Raw genomic sequence first — 17,340 nt, forward strand, 5'->3', positions numbered from 1 at the left:
CAAAGCTATAGTAAAACATATACATGATACAATTTGTAATGAAAAAATAAAAAAAAAATGGGGGCTGGGCACGGTGGTTCATGCCTGTAATCCCAGCACTTTGGGAGGCAGAGGCGGGTGGATCACCTGAGGTCAGGAGTTTGAAACCAGGCTGGCCAATATGGTAAAACCCCATCTCTACTAAAAGTACAAAAATTAGTCAGGCGTGTTGGTGCATGCCTGTAATCCCAGCAACTCAGAAGGCTGACCCAGGAGAATTGCTTGAACCCGGGAGGGGGAGGTTGTAGTGAGCCAAGATTGCACCACTGCACTCAAGCCTGGGCAACAGAGCAAGACTCTGTCTCAAAAAACAAACAAACAAACAAATGAAAACCAAAACCAAACCAAAACAAAACAAAAACCCAGCAGAAAACACATTGAAATGTTACTAATAACTATATCTGGATCCTGAAAATTGGAGGCTTTTTATGTTGTGTTTATTGTAATCTGAAGTTTCTGTAATGAAAACGACACAATTAGGGAAATATTTTTAAAAATGCATGTCTTAGATGAAGGGGTATTACCTGAGCTGTAAAATGGGGCTGCACCTGTCCCAAAGGTGGGCTGCGATCCAAAGGCCTCCTGGGCTCCTCGCCTGGCTTCCGGGCCTCAGGGGCAGGAGGGAGGGCGTGGTGCAACAGCCACCCTGGGAATGGGATGGGGACAGAGTTTGTTCTCTGTGCATCACTTCTGGATTCCTCTTGTGCTGAGTGCAAACACTCAGAAAGAACAGCATGTTCCTTTTCAAAACCAAAGTAACTTCCATTACATCGAGAACTTGGGGAGGGCGGGACAACAGTGAACTGTGACACACAGCATTTCGGTAGAGCTCTTGCACACACAATGCCACGCCCCTGCCACACACAGCCCTTGCCGTCCTCACAGCGGGGGCAGCAAGCACATTCGCTAACAGAAGCACCCAGACGCCCTTTCTGTGGCAGGCACAAAGAAGAAGCAAAAACTTGCCAGGTGCGGAGGCTCACGTCTGTAATCCCAGCACTTTGGGAGGCTGAGGCAGGTTGCTCACTTGAGGCCAGGAGTTCGAGATCAGCCTGGCCAACATGGTGAAACCCCGTCTCTACTAAAAATACAAAAATTAGCTGGGCGTGGTGGTGGGCACCTGTAATCCCAGCTACTCGGGAGGCTGAGGCAGAAGAATTGCTTGAACCCGGGAGGCAGAGGTTGCAGCGAGCCGAGATCGTGCCACTGCACTCCATCCTGGGTGACTCCATCTCAAAAAGCAAGCAAACAAACAAACAAAAAGAAGCAAAAGCTTAAGTATAACAACTTAAAAATGATGGTTCTACTCAAAGCTTCGGCATGCTAGCTTACTTAGAAATGACCCCATATCAAACGAGATCCTTTCATCAATTCCATTCATGTTATGTTATGTAAAGATCTGCTCCTTCTCTAAGCAGACACATCAGAAGACATAATTACTGAAATAACATTTCCCAGGATTACAAATCAGTTTCGTTAAACTCACTGAGGATTCCAACAAGGTTTTTGGAAGGTGTTTATAATTGTTGACATTTCACATATTGGAAATTGAAACAGACATTTTTTTTTTTTTGAGACGGAGTTTCGCTCTTGTCCCCCAGGCTGGAGTGCAGTGGCGCGATCTCGACACCCCCACAACCTCCACCTCCTGGGTTCAAGCGATCCACCCGCCTTGGCCTCCCAAAGTGCTGGGATTACAGGCGTGAGCCACCACGCCTGGCTAATTTTGTATTTTTAGTAGAGACGGGGTTTCTCCATGTTGGTCAGGCTGGTCTCGAATTCCCGACCTCAGGTGATCCACCCGCCTCGGCCTCCCAAAGTGCTGGGATTACAGGCGTGAGCCACCACGCCCAGCTAATTTTGTATTTTTAGTAGAGACGGGGTTTCTCCATGTTGGTCAGGCTGGTCTCGAATTCCCGACCTCAGGTGATCCGCCCGCCTCGGCCTCCCAAAGCGCTGGGATTACAGGCGTGAGCCATGTGCCTGGTCAAAACAGAAGAATTTTAAAGCGTTTTTATCAATTAACTTGAAGTTAGCCATGATGAACATATTGCTTATGATCAACAGCTGAGGAGCATCGCAGGATTAGCTCTGCCCTGTGGACATCCCGAGATGGGCCCTCAAGTAAAGCATCAGTTTCTTCCAGGCAATAAAAGAACCCAAAGATGACACTTGGAAATGAACGTGTTTCCCTTGGTTTATAAACACCTGAATTTAAAAGCCATGAAGTCAGAAGATGCACGTGTGGGCAAAAACCTCCTGAAGACACTCAACACCATTGGTCACCAGGAGAATGTAAAATCAAGCCCACTATGGGATCCCGCCTCACACCCACTAGGCTGGCTGGGATCAACAGGATAGAAAACAGCCGGGTGCGGTGGCTCACACCTGTAACCCCAGCACACTGGGAGGCCGGGTGGGGGGATCCTTGATGCCAGGCGTTGGATACTGGCGTGGGCAACACAATGAGATCCCACCTCTATTTTTAAAAGAAATTTTTTTTAATGTAAAAAAATAAAGTTTTTAAAGATATGCAATAAAAGTATTCTTAATTAAAAAAAACCCAACAGAAAATAGCAAGTGCTGGTGCAGATGTGGAGAAATCAGAACCTTCGTGCACAGCTGGTGGGCATGGGAGGCGGTTTGGTGGCTCCTTACCAGGTTAGACACAGAATTCCCACATGACCCAGCAAGGCCACTTCTAGGGAGGCATCCAAGAGAACTGAATGTTCACAGCAATATTATTCACAATAGCCCAAAGGCGGAAACCATCCAAATGTCCATCAAACTGATGGACAAATGCCTACAGTGGCCTGTCCACCAGCAAAGAGCTCTTCCCATGGAAAGGAATGAAGTGCAGACGCCCCAGCACGAGGGACCCTGAAACAGGACACAGAGGGAAAGAAGCCAGGCACAAAGGGACACATCCTGTAGGATCCTGCTGAAGTGAAATGTCCAGAACAGGCAAAGGCATGGAGGCAGAAAGTGGGTGCTGGGCGGGGGACAGGAAGCAACTGCGAATGAGTGTGGGGTTTCCTCTGAAGTGAAAGGAATTCTGGAACAAATGATGATGCTCGCACAACATTCTTGATGTGCTTAATGCACTGAACTGTATACTTTGTATACTTCATGAGCTTTCAACAGTACATTTTATATGTATAGTACCAAAGTTAAAAAAAAAAAAAAAAGAAAGCTAGTTTTTTTGAGACAGGGTCTTGCTCTGTCACCCAGGCTGGAGCGCAGTGGTGCAATCACGGCTCACTGCAGCCTCCACCTCCTGGGCTCAAGCGATCCTCCCACCTCAGCCTCCCAAGTAGCTGGGACCACAGCCAGCTAAGTTTTTTGTTTTTTAGTAGAGACAGGGTGTCACTATTCTGCCCAGGTTAGTCTCAAACTCCTAGCCTCAAGTGATCCTCCTCCCTTGGCCTCCCAAAGGGCTGGGATTAGAGGCATGAGCCACTGCACCCAGCTGAAAGCTAGGTCTTGTTTTCTCAATCCTTACTTGGTTGAAAGAAAGCTAGTTTTTAAAAAAGCTATGAAATGTGTTAAAATCTTCGCAAAGTTAGCCCAATTTTGAAGGGCTTGTTTCCTTGGTGTACTTTTTTTTTTTTTTTTTTTTTTTTTGAGACAGAGTCTTGCTCTGTCATCCAGGCTGGAGTGCAGTGGTGTGATCTTGGCTCACTGCAACCTCCGCTTCCCAGGTTCAAGCAATTCTCCCACCTCAGCCATTTCAGTAGCTTGGATTACAGGCACCTGCCACCATGCCCGGCTAATTTTTGTATTTTTAGTAGACAAGGGGTTTCACCGTGTTGGCCAGGCTGGTCTTGAACTCCTGCAAGCCTCCTATGATCCGCCCACCTCGGGCTCCCGAAGTGCTGGGATTACCGGCGTGAGCCACTGCACCCGGCCTTCCTTCGTTTACTATTTATTGACTTCCCCTAAACTATGAAGGGTTATTCTTTACTTTCTATGTAATCTGTTCAGACAGCAAAGGTGCTGTCTTACCAGGGTAATTTTCCGTGCTTTTTGTTGACTTATTATGTCTTGATGGTTTCAGAAAACAAAGCTTCCCATGCTTATGAAAGAGCTAAGTTTCTCTATAACTGTTCTCTCCTATGTTTAAGCATTTGGTCACTTTCACGTGGGTAGCTAAATATTATTTCTCAGGTACCCATGAGTCTTAATGTTCAAATCTCCTGACATCTTATTTTTTTTTTCCTTCTCAAAATTGAATTCTAAATGTCAAATAAAATAAAGCTTTCAGGAGACTTTTCTTTTTTTTTTTTGAGATAGAGTCTCGCTGTGTCGCCAGGCTGGAGTGCAGTGGCGCAATCTCGGCTCACTGCAATCTCTGACTTCCTGGTTCAAGCGATTCTCCTTCCTCAGCCTCCTGGGTAGCTGGGATTACAGGCACCTGCCACCACGCCTGGCTAATTTTTGTATTTTTAGTAGACACGTGGTTTCACCATGTTGGCCAGGATGGTCTTGATCTCTTGACCTCGTGATCCACACGCCTCGGCCTCCCAAAGTGCTGGGATTACAGGTGTGAGCCACTGTGCCCAGCCCCAGGAGACCTTTTATATTTAAAATGATCTATGAGATGTCCTAGAAGTTCCCTGGAAAATCACAAAATTTTTTTCTTATAAAAAGAGAGGTATTTGAAATAATTAGGTACAAGGTGGGGTGTGGTGGCACGCGCTTGTGGTCCCAGCTACTTGGGAGGCTGAGGCAGGAGGATCTCTTTTTTTTTTTTTTTGAGATGGAGTCTCGCTCTGTCACCCAGGCTACAGTGCAGTGGTACAATCTCGGCTCACTGCAAGCTCCGCCTCCCGGGTTCACGCCACTCTCCTGCCTCAGCCTCCCGAGTAGCTGGGACTACAGGCGCCCACCACCACGCCCGGCTAATTTTTTGTATTTTTAGTAGAGACAGGGTTTCACCCTGTTAGCCAGGATGGTCTCGATCTCCTGACCTCGTGATCTACCTGCCTCAGCCTCCCAAAGTGCTGGGATTACAGGCATGAGCCACCGCACCTGGCCGAGACGGGAGGCTCTCTTGAGCCAAGGAGGTCAAGGCTGCAGTGAGCTGTGATCACACCACTGCCCTCCAGCCTGCATGACAGAGGTCTCTATCCAAAAAAAAAAGTAAAAAGAAAAAAGATGTTAAGGAAATGATTAGGTTTCTTTGATGTGTTAGGATTGATGAGTGCCATGGGAAGACTGCCGAGTCGGAAGAGACGCGTGGCCTGCCCCGGGTCGGAAGAGACGCGTGGCCTGCCCCGGGTCGGAAGAGATGCGTGGCCTGCCCCGGGCTGTGTGTGTTAGGTAACTCGTTCGTCTGAGGCACTGAGGAACTGTGTGCTGTGCTGCACGGAGACGTCCCGGGTGCCCACGGCGCTTCTCTTCATTAGAGTCCCGAAGCCATTTGCCAGATGCTGTCAGCCGGCAGCAGTCCAGAGCTAGCAGGCATAAACCCCGTCACTGCCGTTACGTTAACTTAGGTGTCACCTTACTTTAACGTGAGCTGTGCATCTCTGATGCCCAGAGTTTGTAGCAGGGCGACCGTCACTCACTCTGGGGCTGTGTTACTAGGCAGACGGCCACCGCCTGCCCCACACTTTTTGCCTCTCCACTGGATATTCTTGGTATAGTCATGGAATAGTCAGCTTCATACTTATCTGTAAATAATTTCCTCTGTAAAAATCATGCTCATCCAGTTTTAGAAATCAGATATTCTGTTTCTGGAATCTTTGAAAACAGCGTCAACGTCTTGGATTAACTTTGTCTAGAACTCTTTTTTGGACTCTGTTTCCAGATGTCTACAGGACAAGCAAATGTTCCTTCTCAGTTGCATTATTCTTGCTATGAACAGACCTTTCACTTTGAAAAGTGGCAGTGGTAAATTCACCATGGCCATGTGCAGTCTTTTGTCATCCACAGTTTTTTTATTTTTATTTTTTGAGACGAAGTCTCAAAGAAGACTCCTGACCCAGGCTGGAGTGCAGTGGTGGGATCTCGGCTCACTGCAACCTCCGCCTCCTGGGTTCAAGCAATTCTCGTGCCTCAGCCTCCCGAGTAGCTGGGATTACAGGTGCCCACCACCACACCCAGCTAATTTTTGTATTTTTAGTAGAGATGGTGCTTTGCCATGTTGACCAGGCTGATCTGGAATTCCTGACCCCAGGTGATCCACCTCCCTCATTCTCCCAAAGTGCTGGGATTACAGGCGTGAGCCACCACGCCCAGCCCCATCCACGATTTTTGTGTTACTCTGATGCTCCCCAGAAAGCTCAGAAAGCTCAGAGTGCTTCATCTTGAACAGGGACTGTCTCAGAGCCTGGGAAAAGGACTGGGCAGGCACCATGGGCACAGGCTTCTAATGGCGGCATTTAGATGACACTGAGCCCATCCCAGGACTGAGTCTCTAGTCGAGAAGCAGAGGATGGTTGAGACCAAGAACCAAGATGGAGTGGAACAAGAACGGACCTCACACGATGGTGGAGGATGACAGCTTTTGATAAGGATACGGCTGATGTCTTTTTAATGTTCTACTTTCTGGATATATAGAGAACTCTTCCTCTTTCCTCTGAAGCGTACAGTCCACACAAATTTTGTAGTCTCTGCTTTTGTGAATCAAAACAGAACATTTGTAAGTGATACCTTGTTTTTTTTTGTTTGTTTGTTTTGAGACAGAGTCACGCTCTGTCGCCCAGGCTGGAGTGCAGTGGCGGGATCTCGGCTCACTGCAAGCTCCGCCTCCCCAGTTCACGCCATTCTCCTCCATCAGCCTCCCGAGTAGCTGGGACTACAGATGCCCGCCACCACGCCCAGCTAATTTTTTTGTATTTTTAGTAGAGACGGGGTTTCACCATGTTAGCCATGGTGGTCTCAATGTCCTGACCTCATGATCTGCCTGCCTCGGCCTCCCAAAGTGCTGGGATTACAGGCATGAGCCACCACGCCCGGCCAATTTTTGTATTTTTAGTAGAGATGGAGTTTCACCATGCTGGTCAGGCTGGTCTCAAACTCCTGACCTCAGGTGATCCATCGGCCTCAGCCTCCCAAAGTGCCGGGATTACAGGTGTGAGCCACCGTGCCCGGCCAGTGATATCTTACTCTCCCAGCCTGAGTCCTCCAGAATTCAGAAACTTGTTGAGTACTCTTACTTTCAAAGTAATATAGTTATTTGCATAGTTTCAATGAGAATCTTTGTTTTTTACCAGGACTGGAATTGGAAATACTTCTTGTGTAACCAAGGCCCTGCATGGAAGGCCAAATCTGAGAAGACGCCCATTTAGTCAGTCACCACCAGCCACTTGTAAGGAACCACAGTGATGTTACAGAGCTCACATCCACGAAGCCCTCCAAGGAGAACCCGGCACAGCGCCTGGCTTGTAGGATGGCAGGTGCATCTGGAGGGCATTGCCTGGCAGGCCCAGGAACCTGGGCTAGTTTGGAAACCTTAAGAAAGGAATTTGCTCAAATTTATAGGGCAGGTGAAATCTGGCGGGTTCTTGGTTTGGTTTTCTAGCCTCAGGACAGCAAGCAAGAGGCTTTTATTTATTTTATTTTAAATTATTTATTATTATTTATTTATTTTTTTTTTTTTGAGATGGAGTCTCGATCTGTCACCCAGGCTGGAGTGCAGTCGTGTGATCTCCACTCACTGCAACCTCCGCCTCCCAGGTTCAAGCTATTCTCCTGCCTCAGCCTCTTGAGTAGCTGGGATGACAGGCACATGCCACCACGCCCGGCTAATTTTTTTTTTCTTTGTGAGACAGAGTCTTGCTCTTGTTGCCAGGCTGGAGTGCAATGGCATGATCTTGGCTCACTGCAACCTCTGCCGCCCTGGTTCAAGCGATTCTTCTGCCTCAGCCTCCTGAGTAGCTGGGACTACAGGCACCTGCCACCATGGCTGGCTAATTTTTGTATTTTTAGTAGAGACAGGGTTTTGCCATGTTGGCAAGAGATGGACCTCGTGGTCCACCCGCCTAGGCCTCCCAAAGTGTTGGGATTACAGGTGTGAGCCACCGCGCCTGCCCTAAAATTATTTTTTAAAGAGGCTTTTAAAAGTCAATCTGAAATTCTTTATGGAAACTTCTAAGAAAGCAAACTTAAGAATGCAGAGATGGTGAATTGGCACTCTCGCTGCACCTATGGAAATAACCAAGCCATCTACAAACCAGCTCCATTTTGTGAGATCAGGAACAACCTTTCTGATCCTTTTGTGGTTCATCCACCTGATGATTGGGTTTTCATGCAGACGTGTGAGCTGTGCCTCCCTCAAGCCTTGTTACAACATCCGACATCCGCACATTACCTGTCTGATGCCCGGGGAAAAAACACCTTTCTTTGAGATTACTTTCCATCAAAAGCAGAGAAACTGTAGGGAAAAAAAACGAGCTTCCGTAGAAACTGCTTTGTCTACTGCACTTCCGCTGGGTTATCTGCGTCCAGCCCCTCATTGTCTTTGCGATTTGAGCTGCTTTGCGATTTTACCACTGATAGGCATGCGGATTCTGCCCTGCCCGCCTCTCCCCTCTACCAGAACCAGTTCTGCCTCCATCTGAAACTCGATTCTTTTACTCCATGCAGATTTGTGCTTTTTTGACCTTTCCTTGGAACTGGTTACAGCATCTGTCCAGTTTCCTCATTGTTTAATGAACAGAATACAATCCTAAACAAATGCTCATTTTTCATATTTGGGAGCCACATTTTACTTCTTTCTGAAAATTATCTTTTAACGCATAGTTAAATAAGTATTGCTGGACACAGTTAAACCTCAGTAAAGACACTGCATTATGAACTGGGATGAGCTATAGCTGTCCTGAACATTTCTGCTCAGAAAGGACACTGCATTATGAACCAGGATGAGCTATAGCTGTCCTGAACATTTCTGCTCTAAGTAACACAGCACTGAAGTTGTGTTTTTTTTTTTTTTTTTTTTTTTTCTTGAGACGGAGTCTTGCTTTGTCGCCCAGGATGGAGTGCAGTGGCGTGATCTCAGCTCACTGCAACCTCTGCCTCCCAGGATCAAGCGATTCTTCTGCCTCAGCCTCCTGAGTAGCTGGGACTATAGGCGTGCAACACCATGCCCGGCTAATTTTTGTATTTTTAGTAGAGATGGGGGTTTCACTGTGTTGGCCAGGTTGGTCTTGAACTCCTGACCTCGTGATCTGCCTGCCTCAGCCTCCCAAAGTGCTGGGATTATAGGCATGAGCCACCATGCCCGGCCTAGCACTGAAGTTTATAAAACATGATGGTGAGAAGGAGAAATGGACAAAATCACAGGAGCAATGGAGGATTTTAACACTTTGTGGCTTTTGGCAGTTCAAATTGAGGAGCATAAATAAATTTATAAAGAATATCAATACGTATATTTAATATGGTTGTTAAATAGAATAAAATAAAAAGTAGTATTCTGCACATTTGGTTTAATAAATAACCAAAGGAATTCTGAAATTCCCCCTTAACAAGTAGCTGGTGAAATAGAAAAACAGCCCACACTGGCTGGGTACATGGCTCACGCCTGTAATCCCAGCACTTTGGGAGGCCGAGGTGGGCGGATCACCTGAGGTCAGGAGTTCGAGATCAACCTGACCAACATGGAGAAACCCCGTCTCTACTAAAAATACAAAACTAGCCGGGCGTGGTGGCACATGCCTGTAGTCTCAGCTACTCAAGGCTGAGGCAGGAGAATTGCTTGACCCCATGAGGCGGAGGTTGTAGATCGCGCCATTGCACTCTACAATGGCAACAAGAGTGAAACTCCGTCAAAAAAAAAAAAAAAGCCCACAATGGCAGGCTATAGAGACAATAATTACACTGATAGTACTATCCCTCAAAACCCCTGGGGCTTGGCCAAAGTGATACTCATGAAAACTCTCACCTTAAGAAATGCAATTACTAAGCAAGAAAGAATAAAAATAAATGTGAAACATTCAATCTAAGAAATCAGGAAAAGAACAATAAAATAAACACAAGAACAAAAAGAGAAAAGATGGAATGGGAATTACTTCTGGTCAAGATACTGAAACCATCCAGTGGTTCCAGACAGCGACCTTTGAGGAAACCCCTGGAAAGGGGGAGGGGTGCTCTTACACACACACGCACATGCACACACACCCCACACGTGCACACACCCCCCACACACACACACATGTCAGGGAGCACGTCTGACATGCCCCGTAAGATCTCCAGAAGAGATTAGACAGAAATGGAAGAAAGCAGTGTTTGAAAAACAATGGCTGAGAATTTTAAAGAATAGAAAAACAACCAGCCAACCAACCTAAAATTTGGTCCTAAAATTTAAAAAACATACTAATTCCTGAGCAGGATTCAGGGAAACAAATCCACACTTAGACACAACAATGGTAAAACAGGAGCACCTAACAGATTGGGAGAAAAGTCTAAAAACAGCTTCCCCAGGCCGGGCGCAGTGGCCCACGCCTGTAATTCCAGAACTTCGGGAGGCCAAGGCGGGTGGATTGCTTGAGCTCAGGAGTTCGAGACCAGCCTGGCCAACATGGTGAAACCTGTCTCTACTAAAAATACAAAAAAAAAAAAAAAAAAAAAAAAAAAAAAAATTAGCTAGGCTGAACCCGGGAGGTGGAGTTTGCACTGGGCCATGATCATGTCACTGCACTCCAGCCTGGGCAACAGACAGCAAGATTCCATCTCAAAAACAAAACAAAACAAAAACAAAAACAGCTTCCCCAAAGGCACTGAGATCAGACTGATGGCTGACCTTTCTGAAGACATAAGAATATTATCTTGAAAAGAAGTTGAGCCGGGCATGATGGCATGCATCTGTAGTCCCAGCTACTTGGGAGGCTAAGGCAGGAAGATTGCTTCAGCCCAAGAAATAGAGACTATAGTGAGCTACGATGGCACCACCATGCCAGCCTGGGTGTCAGAGCGAGACCCCATCTCTTTTAAAAAAAAAAGTAGTAGAAAAATGTCAACATACAGAAAATTCTATTTCCAGCTAAACCATCATTCTAGAAAGTCATCTACAGATACATAGCGTGTACTCCCCACAGACTCTTGCTGAAGGAACTGACAAAGCAAAGGGCAGAGATCCCTGAATAAAAGTCCATTTCCCTTTTCTCTTTCCTAGAAAAGATGGGGCTGCCTTGTACCTGAGTCTGAGTATAAAGCCTTGTGTCCGATCAACTGCTCTCCAGGCTCCTGGAAGACCCCACTGTGGTAACAGGGAACCGAGGTCAAGGAGCAGGCCTGGGAAGAGCTTCAATCAACTGTTTCACAAAATGTGAGCAAAAGTTATTACTTCCAACTCAATATATTGTTATAAGATTTTAAATACGTACGTGTCATTTAACTAATAAATTAAATGTAAATAGATACTTTACTATTTATGCATATATGCCTAATAAAGAGTATTGAGTCAGCTGCCAACTATTGGGAAACAACAAAGCGAGATCCCTAATTTGTTCTTTTTCACTAGATCATTTCCCGATGCATTAAAGACTCAGCAGGAAAATGACATGACGATAAAATACAAGTGGCCCCACAGTAAGCCCCCTACATACACACAAAATTAAAGAAGCACAAATTTAAAACAGGAAATCCTTTTACCTATTTAGATTGGCCCTCCAAATCAATTTTATTTCTTTTCTTTTTTTCTTTTGAGACAGAGTCTCGCTCCGTCGCCCAGGCTGGAGTGCAGTGGCTTGATCTTGGCTCACAGCAAACTCCACCTCTCGGGTTCGAGATTCTCCTGCCTTAGCCGCCCGAGTAGCTGGGATTACAGGCACGTGCCCCAACACTTGGCTAATTTTTTTTTTTTTGTATTTTTAGTAGAGACGGGGTTTCATCATGTTGGCCAGCCTGGTCTCAAACTCTTGACCTCAGGTGATCAGGCGGTGGCTCACACCTGTAATCCCAGCACTTTGGGAGGCTGAGGTGGGCAGATCACTTGAGGTCATGAGTATGAGACCAGCCTGGCCAACATGGTGAAACCCCGTTTCTACTAAAAATACAAAAATTAGCTGGGCATGGTGGCGGGCACCTGTAATACCAGTTACTTGGGAGGCTGAGGCAACAGAATCGCTGGAACCCGGGAGGCGGAGGCTGCAGTGAGCCGAGATCGCACCACTGCACTCCAGCCTTGGCAACAGAGATTCTGTCTCAAAAAAAAAAAGTTAGCTATCATAAAGAAGTTTACTAGAAACAACATTTTAAGGAATCCCAGCTTTCTACAGGATCAAGGAAATGCCATGTGCAGCTGATTTCTGGAAGGCGCAGAGGGAGGGTGAGCTCCAGGCACTGCCCACTCTGTGGGCAGAGGGGCCTGCAGGCAGGGTCCCACAGCACCTGCCTCCTGCTTCCCCCTGCAGGCCCCTGAGTGGGGCTGTTCTCACTCCCCGTCCTGGTCTCGGCCTGAACCCTGTAGCAGGCAGGTGAAGCTCCTTATCTCAGAAGGGGCCCACCATGTCACCTGCTGGAGTTGGCTCCACAGTCTAAATGGGGTGTTGGCAGGAACCAGTGTCACCAGAGCACAGGGGACGCCCCGGCACCTCCCCCCACAGCCATCTGGGTGGGCCAGGTGCACACCCAGAACCTGACCCGCACCCAGAACCAGGCACACACCCAGAACCTGGCGCACACCTAGAACCAGGCCACACCCAGAACCTGACCCATACCCAGAACCAGGTGCACACCCAGAACCAGGTGCACACCTAGAACCTGGTGCACACCCAGAACCAGGCGCACACCCAGAATCTGACCTGCACCCAGAACCAGGTGCACACCCAGAACCTGACCAGCACCCAGAACCAGGTGCACACCCAGAACCTGGCACACACCCAGAACCAGGCGCACACCCAGAACCTGACCCGCACCCAGAACCAGGCGCACACTCAGAACCAGGCACACACCCAGAATCTGACCCGCAGCCAGAACCAGGCACGCACCCAGAACCTGGTGCACACCCAGAACCTGACTCGCACCCAGAACCTGGTGCACACCTAGAACCTGGTGCACACCCAGAACCTGACCTGCACCCAGAACCAGGTGCACACCCAGAACCTGGCCCGCACCCAGAACCTGACCCGCACCCAGAACCTGACCCGCACCCAGAATCTGACCTGCACCCAGAATCTGGCACACACCCAGAACCTGACCCGCATCCAGAACCAGGCACACACCCAGAACCAGGTGCACACCTAGAACCTGGCGCACACCCAGAACCAGGCGCACACTCAGAATCTGACCTGCACCCAGAACCAGGTGCACACCCAGAACCTGGCGCACACCCAGAACCAGGCGCATACCCAGAACCTGACCTGCACCCAGAACCAGGTGCACACACAGAACCAGGTGCACACCCAGAACCTGGTGCACACACAGAACCTGACCCACACCCAGAACCAGGCGCACACCCAGAACCTGGCACACACCCAGAACCTGACCCGCATCCATAACCAGGCACACACCCAGAACCAGGTACACACCTAGAACCTGGTGCACATCCACAACCAGGCGCACACCCAGAATCTGACCTGCACCCAGAACCAGGTGCACACCCAGAACCTGACCCGCACCTAGAACCAGGCGCACACCCAGAACCTGGCACACACCCAGAACCTAACCCGCACCCAGAACCAGGCGCACACCCTGAACCCGGTGCATACCCAGAACCAGGCGCACACCCAGAACCTGGTGCACACCCAGAACCTGACCCGCACCTAGAAGCAGGCGCACACCCAGAACCAGGCGCACACCCAGAATCTGACCCGCACCCAGAACCAGGTGCACACCCAGAACCTGACCCGCACCTAGAACCAGGCGCACACCCAGAACCAGGTGCACACCCAGAACCTAACTCGCACCCAGAACCAGGCGCACACCCTGAACCTGGTGCATACCCGGAACCAGGTGCACACCCAGAACCTGACGCACACCCAGAACAAGGCCCGTACCCAGAACCTGGGGCACACCCAGAACCTGACCCGCATCCAGAACCAGGCGCACACCCAGAACCAGGGGCACACCCAGAACCTGACCCGCACCCAGAACCAGGCGCACACTCAGAACCAGGCACACACCCAGAATCTGACCCGCAGCCAGAACCAGGCACGCACCCAGAACCTGGTGCACACCCAGAACCTGACTCGCACCCAGAACCTGGTGCACACCTAGAACCTGGTGCACACCCAGAACCTGACCTGCACCCAGAACCAGGTGCACACCCAGAACCTGGCCCGCACCCAGAACCTGACCCGCACCCAGAACCTGACCCGCACCCAGAATCTGACCTGCACCCAGAATCTGGCACACACCCAGAACCTGACCCGCATCCAGAACCAGGCACACACCCAGAACCAGGTGCACACCTAGAACCTGGCGCACACCCAGAACCAGGCGCACACTCAGAATCTGACCTGCACCCAGAACCAGGTGCACACCCAGAACCTGGCGCACACCCAGAACCAGGCGCATACCCAGAACCTGACCTGCACCCAGAACCAGGTGCACACACAGAACCAGGTGCACACCCAGAACCTGGTGCACACACAGAACCTGACCCACACCCAGAACCAGGCGCACACCCAGAACCTGGCACACACCCAGAACCTGACCCGCATCCATAACCAGGCACACACCCAGAACCAGGTACACACCTAGAACCTGGTGCACATCCACAACCAGGCGCACACCCAGAATCTGACCTGCACCCAGAACCAGGTGCACACCCAGAACCTGACCCGCACCTAGAACCAGGCGCACACCCAGAACCTGGCACACACCCAGAACCTAACCCGCACCCAGAACCAGGCGCACACCCTGAACCCGGTGCATACCCAGAACCAGGCGCACACCCAGAACCTGGTGCACACCCAGAACCTGACCCGCACCTAGAAGCAGGCGCACACCCAGAACCAGGCGCACACCCAGAATCTGACCCGCACCCAGAACCAGGTGCACACCCAGAACCTGACCCGCACCTAGAACCAGGCGCACACCCAGAACCAGGTGCACACCCAGAACCTAACTCGCACCCAGAACCAGGCGCACACCCTGAACCTGGTGCATACCCGGAACCAGGTGCACACCCAGAACCTGACGCACACCCAGAACAAGGCCCGTACCCAGAACCTGGGGCACACCCAGAACCTGACCCGCATCCAGAACCAGGCGCACACCCAGAACCAGGGGCACACCCAGAACCTGACCCGCATCCAGAACCAGGCGCACACCCAGAACCAGGTGCACACCCATAACCTGACCCGCACCCAGAACCAGGTGCACACCCAGAACCAGGTGCACACCTAGAACCTGGCGCCCACCCAGAACCAGGCACACACCCAGAATCTGACCCGCAGCCAGAACCAGGCACGCACCCAGAACCTGGTGCACGCCCAGAACCTGACCCGCACCCAGAACCTGGTGCACACCTAGAACCTGGTGCACACCCAGAACCTGACCCACACCCAGAACCAGGCAAACACCCAGAACCAGGTGCACACCCATAACCTGACCCGTACCCAGAACCAGGTGCACACCCAGAACCAGGTGCACACCTAGAACCTGGCGCACACCCAGAACCAGGCACATACCCAGAATCTGACCCGCACCCAGAACCTGGTGCACGCCCAGAACCTGACCCGCACCCAGAACCAGGCGCACACCTAGAACCTGGCGCACACCCAGAACCAGGCACATACCCAGAATCTGACCCGCACCCAGAACCTGGTGCACGCCCAGAACCTGACCCGCACCCAGAACCAGGCACGCACTCAGAACCTGGCGCGCACTCAGAACCTGGTGCACGCCCAGAACCTGACCCGCACCCAGAACCTGGTGCACACCCAGAACCTGACCCGGACCCAGAACCAGGCGCACACCGAGAACCTGGCCTGCACCCAGAACCTGACCCGCACCAAGAATCTGACCCGCACCCAGAACCAGGCGCACACCCAGAACCTGACCTGCACCCAGAACCAGGCGCACACCCAGAACCTGGCGCACACCTAGAACCAGGCCACACCCAGAACCTGACCCATACCCAGAACCAGGTGCACACCCAGAACCAGGTGCACACCCAGAACCTGACCCGCACCTAGAATAAGGCGCACACCCAGAACCAGGCGCACACCCAGAATCTCACCTGCACCCAGAACCAGGTGCACACCCAGAACCTGACCCGCACCTAGGACCAGGCGCACACCCAGAACCAGGCGCACACCCAGAATCTGACCTGCACCCAGAACCAGGCGCACACCCAGAATCTGACCTGCACCCAGAACCAGGCGCACACCCAGAACCAGGCGAACACCCAGAACCAGACACGCACCCAGAACCTGGCGCACATCCAGAACCAGGTGCACACCCAGAACCTGACCCGCATCCAGAACCAGGCACACACCCAGAACCAGGTGCACACCTAGAACCTGGCACACACCCAGAACCTGGCGCACACCCACAATCTGACCTGCACCCAGAACCAGGTGCACACCCAGAACCTGGTGCACACCCAGAACCAGGCGCATACCCAGAACCTGACCTGCACCCAGAACCAGGTGCACACCCAGAACGAGGTGCACACCCAGAACCTGGTGCACACACAGAACCTGACCCACACCCAGAACCAGGCGCATACCCAGAACCTGGAACACACCCAGAACCTGACCCGCATCCATAACCAGGCATACACCCAGAACCAGGTACACACCTAGAACGTGGCACACACCCAGAACCAGGCGCACACCCAGAATCTGACCTGCACCCAGAACCAGGTGCACACCCAGAACCTGACCCGCACCTAGAACCAGGCGCACACCCAGAACCTGGCACACACCCAGAACCTAACCCGCACCCAGAACCAGGCGCACACCCTGAACCTGGTGCATACCCAGAACCAGGCGCACACCCAGAACCAGGCACACACCCAGAACCTGACCCGCACCTAGAACCAGGCGCATACCCAGAACCTGACCTGCACCTAGAACCAGGCGCACACCCAGAACCAGGCGCACACCCAGAATCTGACCTGCACCCAGAACCAGGTGCGCACCCAGAACCTGACCCGCACCTAGAACCAGGCGCACACCCAGAATCTGGCACACACCCAGAACCTAACCCACACCCAGAACCAGGCGCACACCCAGAACCTGACCCGCACCTAGAACCAGGCGCACACCCACAACCAGGCGCACACCCAGAACCTGACCTGCACCTAGAACCAGGCGCATACCCAGAACCTGACCGGCACCTAGAACCAGGCGCACACCCAGAACCAGGCGCACACCCAGAATCTGACCTGCACCCAGAACCAGGTGC

At 51.0% G+C, this 17,340-nt stretch overlaps 1 protein-coding gene and 1 pseudogene across 15 annotated transcripts in view; one reads left to right on the forward strand and one right to left on the reverse strand.

The window, feature by feature from the left end:
* Positions 1–17,340, reverse strand: part of CCDC57 (coiled-coil domain containing 57) — a 114,637-nt gene that overhangs the window by 30,372 nt on the left and 66,925 nt on the right. For 14 of the 15 annotated variants that reach the window (XR_010153405.1, XR_010153406.1, XR_010153403.1 and 11 more), the window contains one exon: positions 564–685. The exons of the other annotated variant lie outside the window; for it this stretch is intronic. Coding sequence is in view for 9 of the 14 variants with exons in the window: in XM_063800056.1 (XP_063656126.1) it covers positions 564–685 (122 nt within the window). In the remaining 5 variants the exon portion in view is untranslated. The remainder of the gene's footprint in view (positions 1–563; positions 686–17,340) is intronic. 15 annotated transcript variants of the gene reach the window in all.
* Positions 8,256–8,366, forward strand: LOC112206187 (small nucleolar RNA U13; annotated as a pseudogene).

This window comes from Pan troglodytes, chromosome 19 (assembly GCF_028858775.2).
Source record: "Pan troglodytes isolate AG18354 chromosome 19, NHGRI_mPanTro3-v2.0_pri, whole genome shotgun sequence".
In the NCBI taxonomy this organism is placed as follows: domain Eukaryota; kingdom Metazoa; phylum Chordata; class Mammalia; order Primates; family Hominidae; genus Pan; species Pan troglodytes.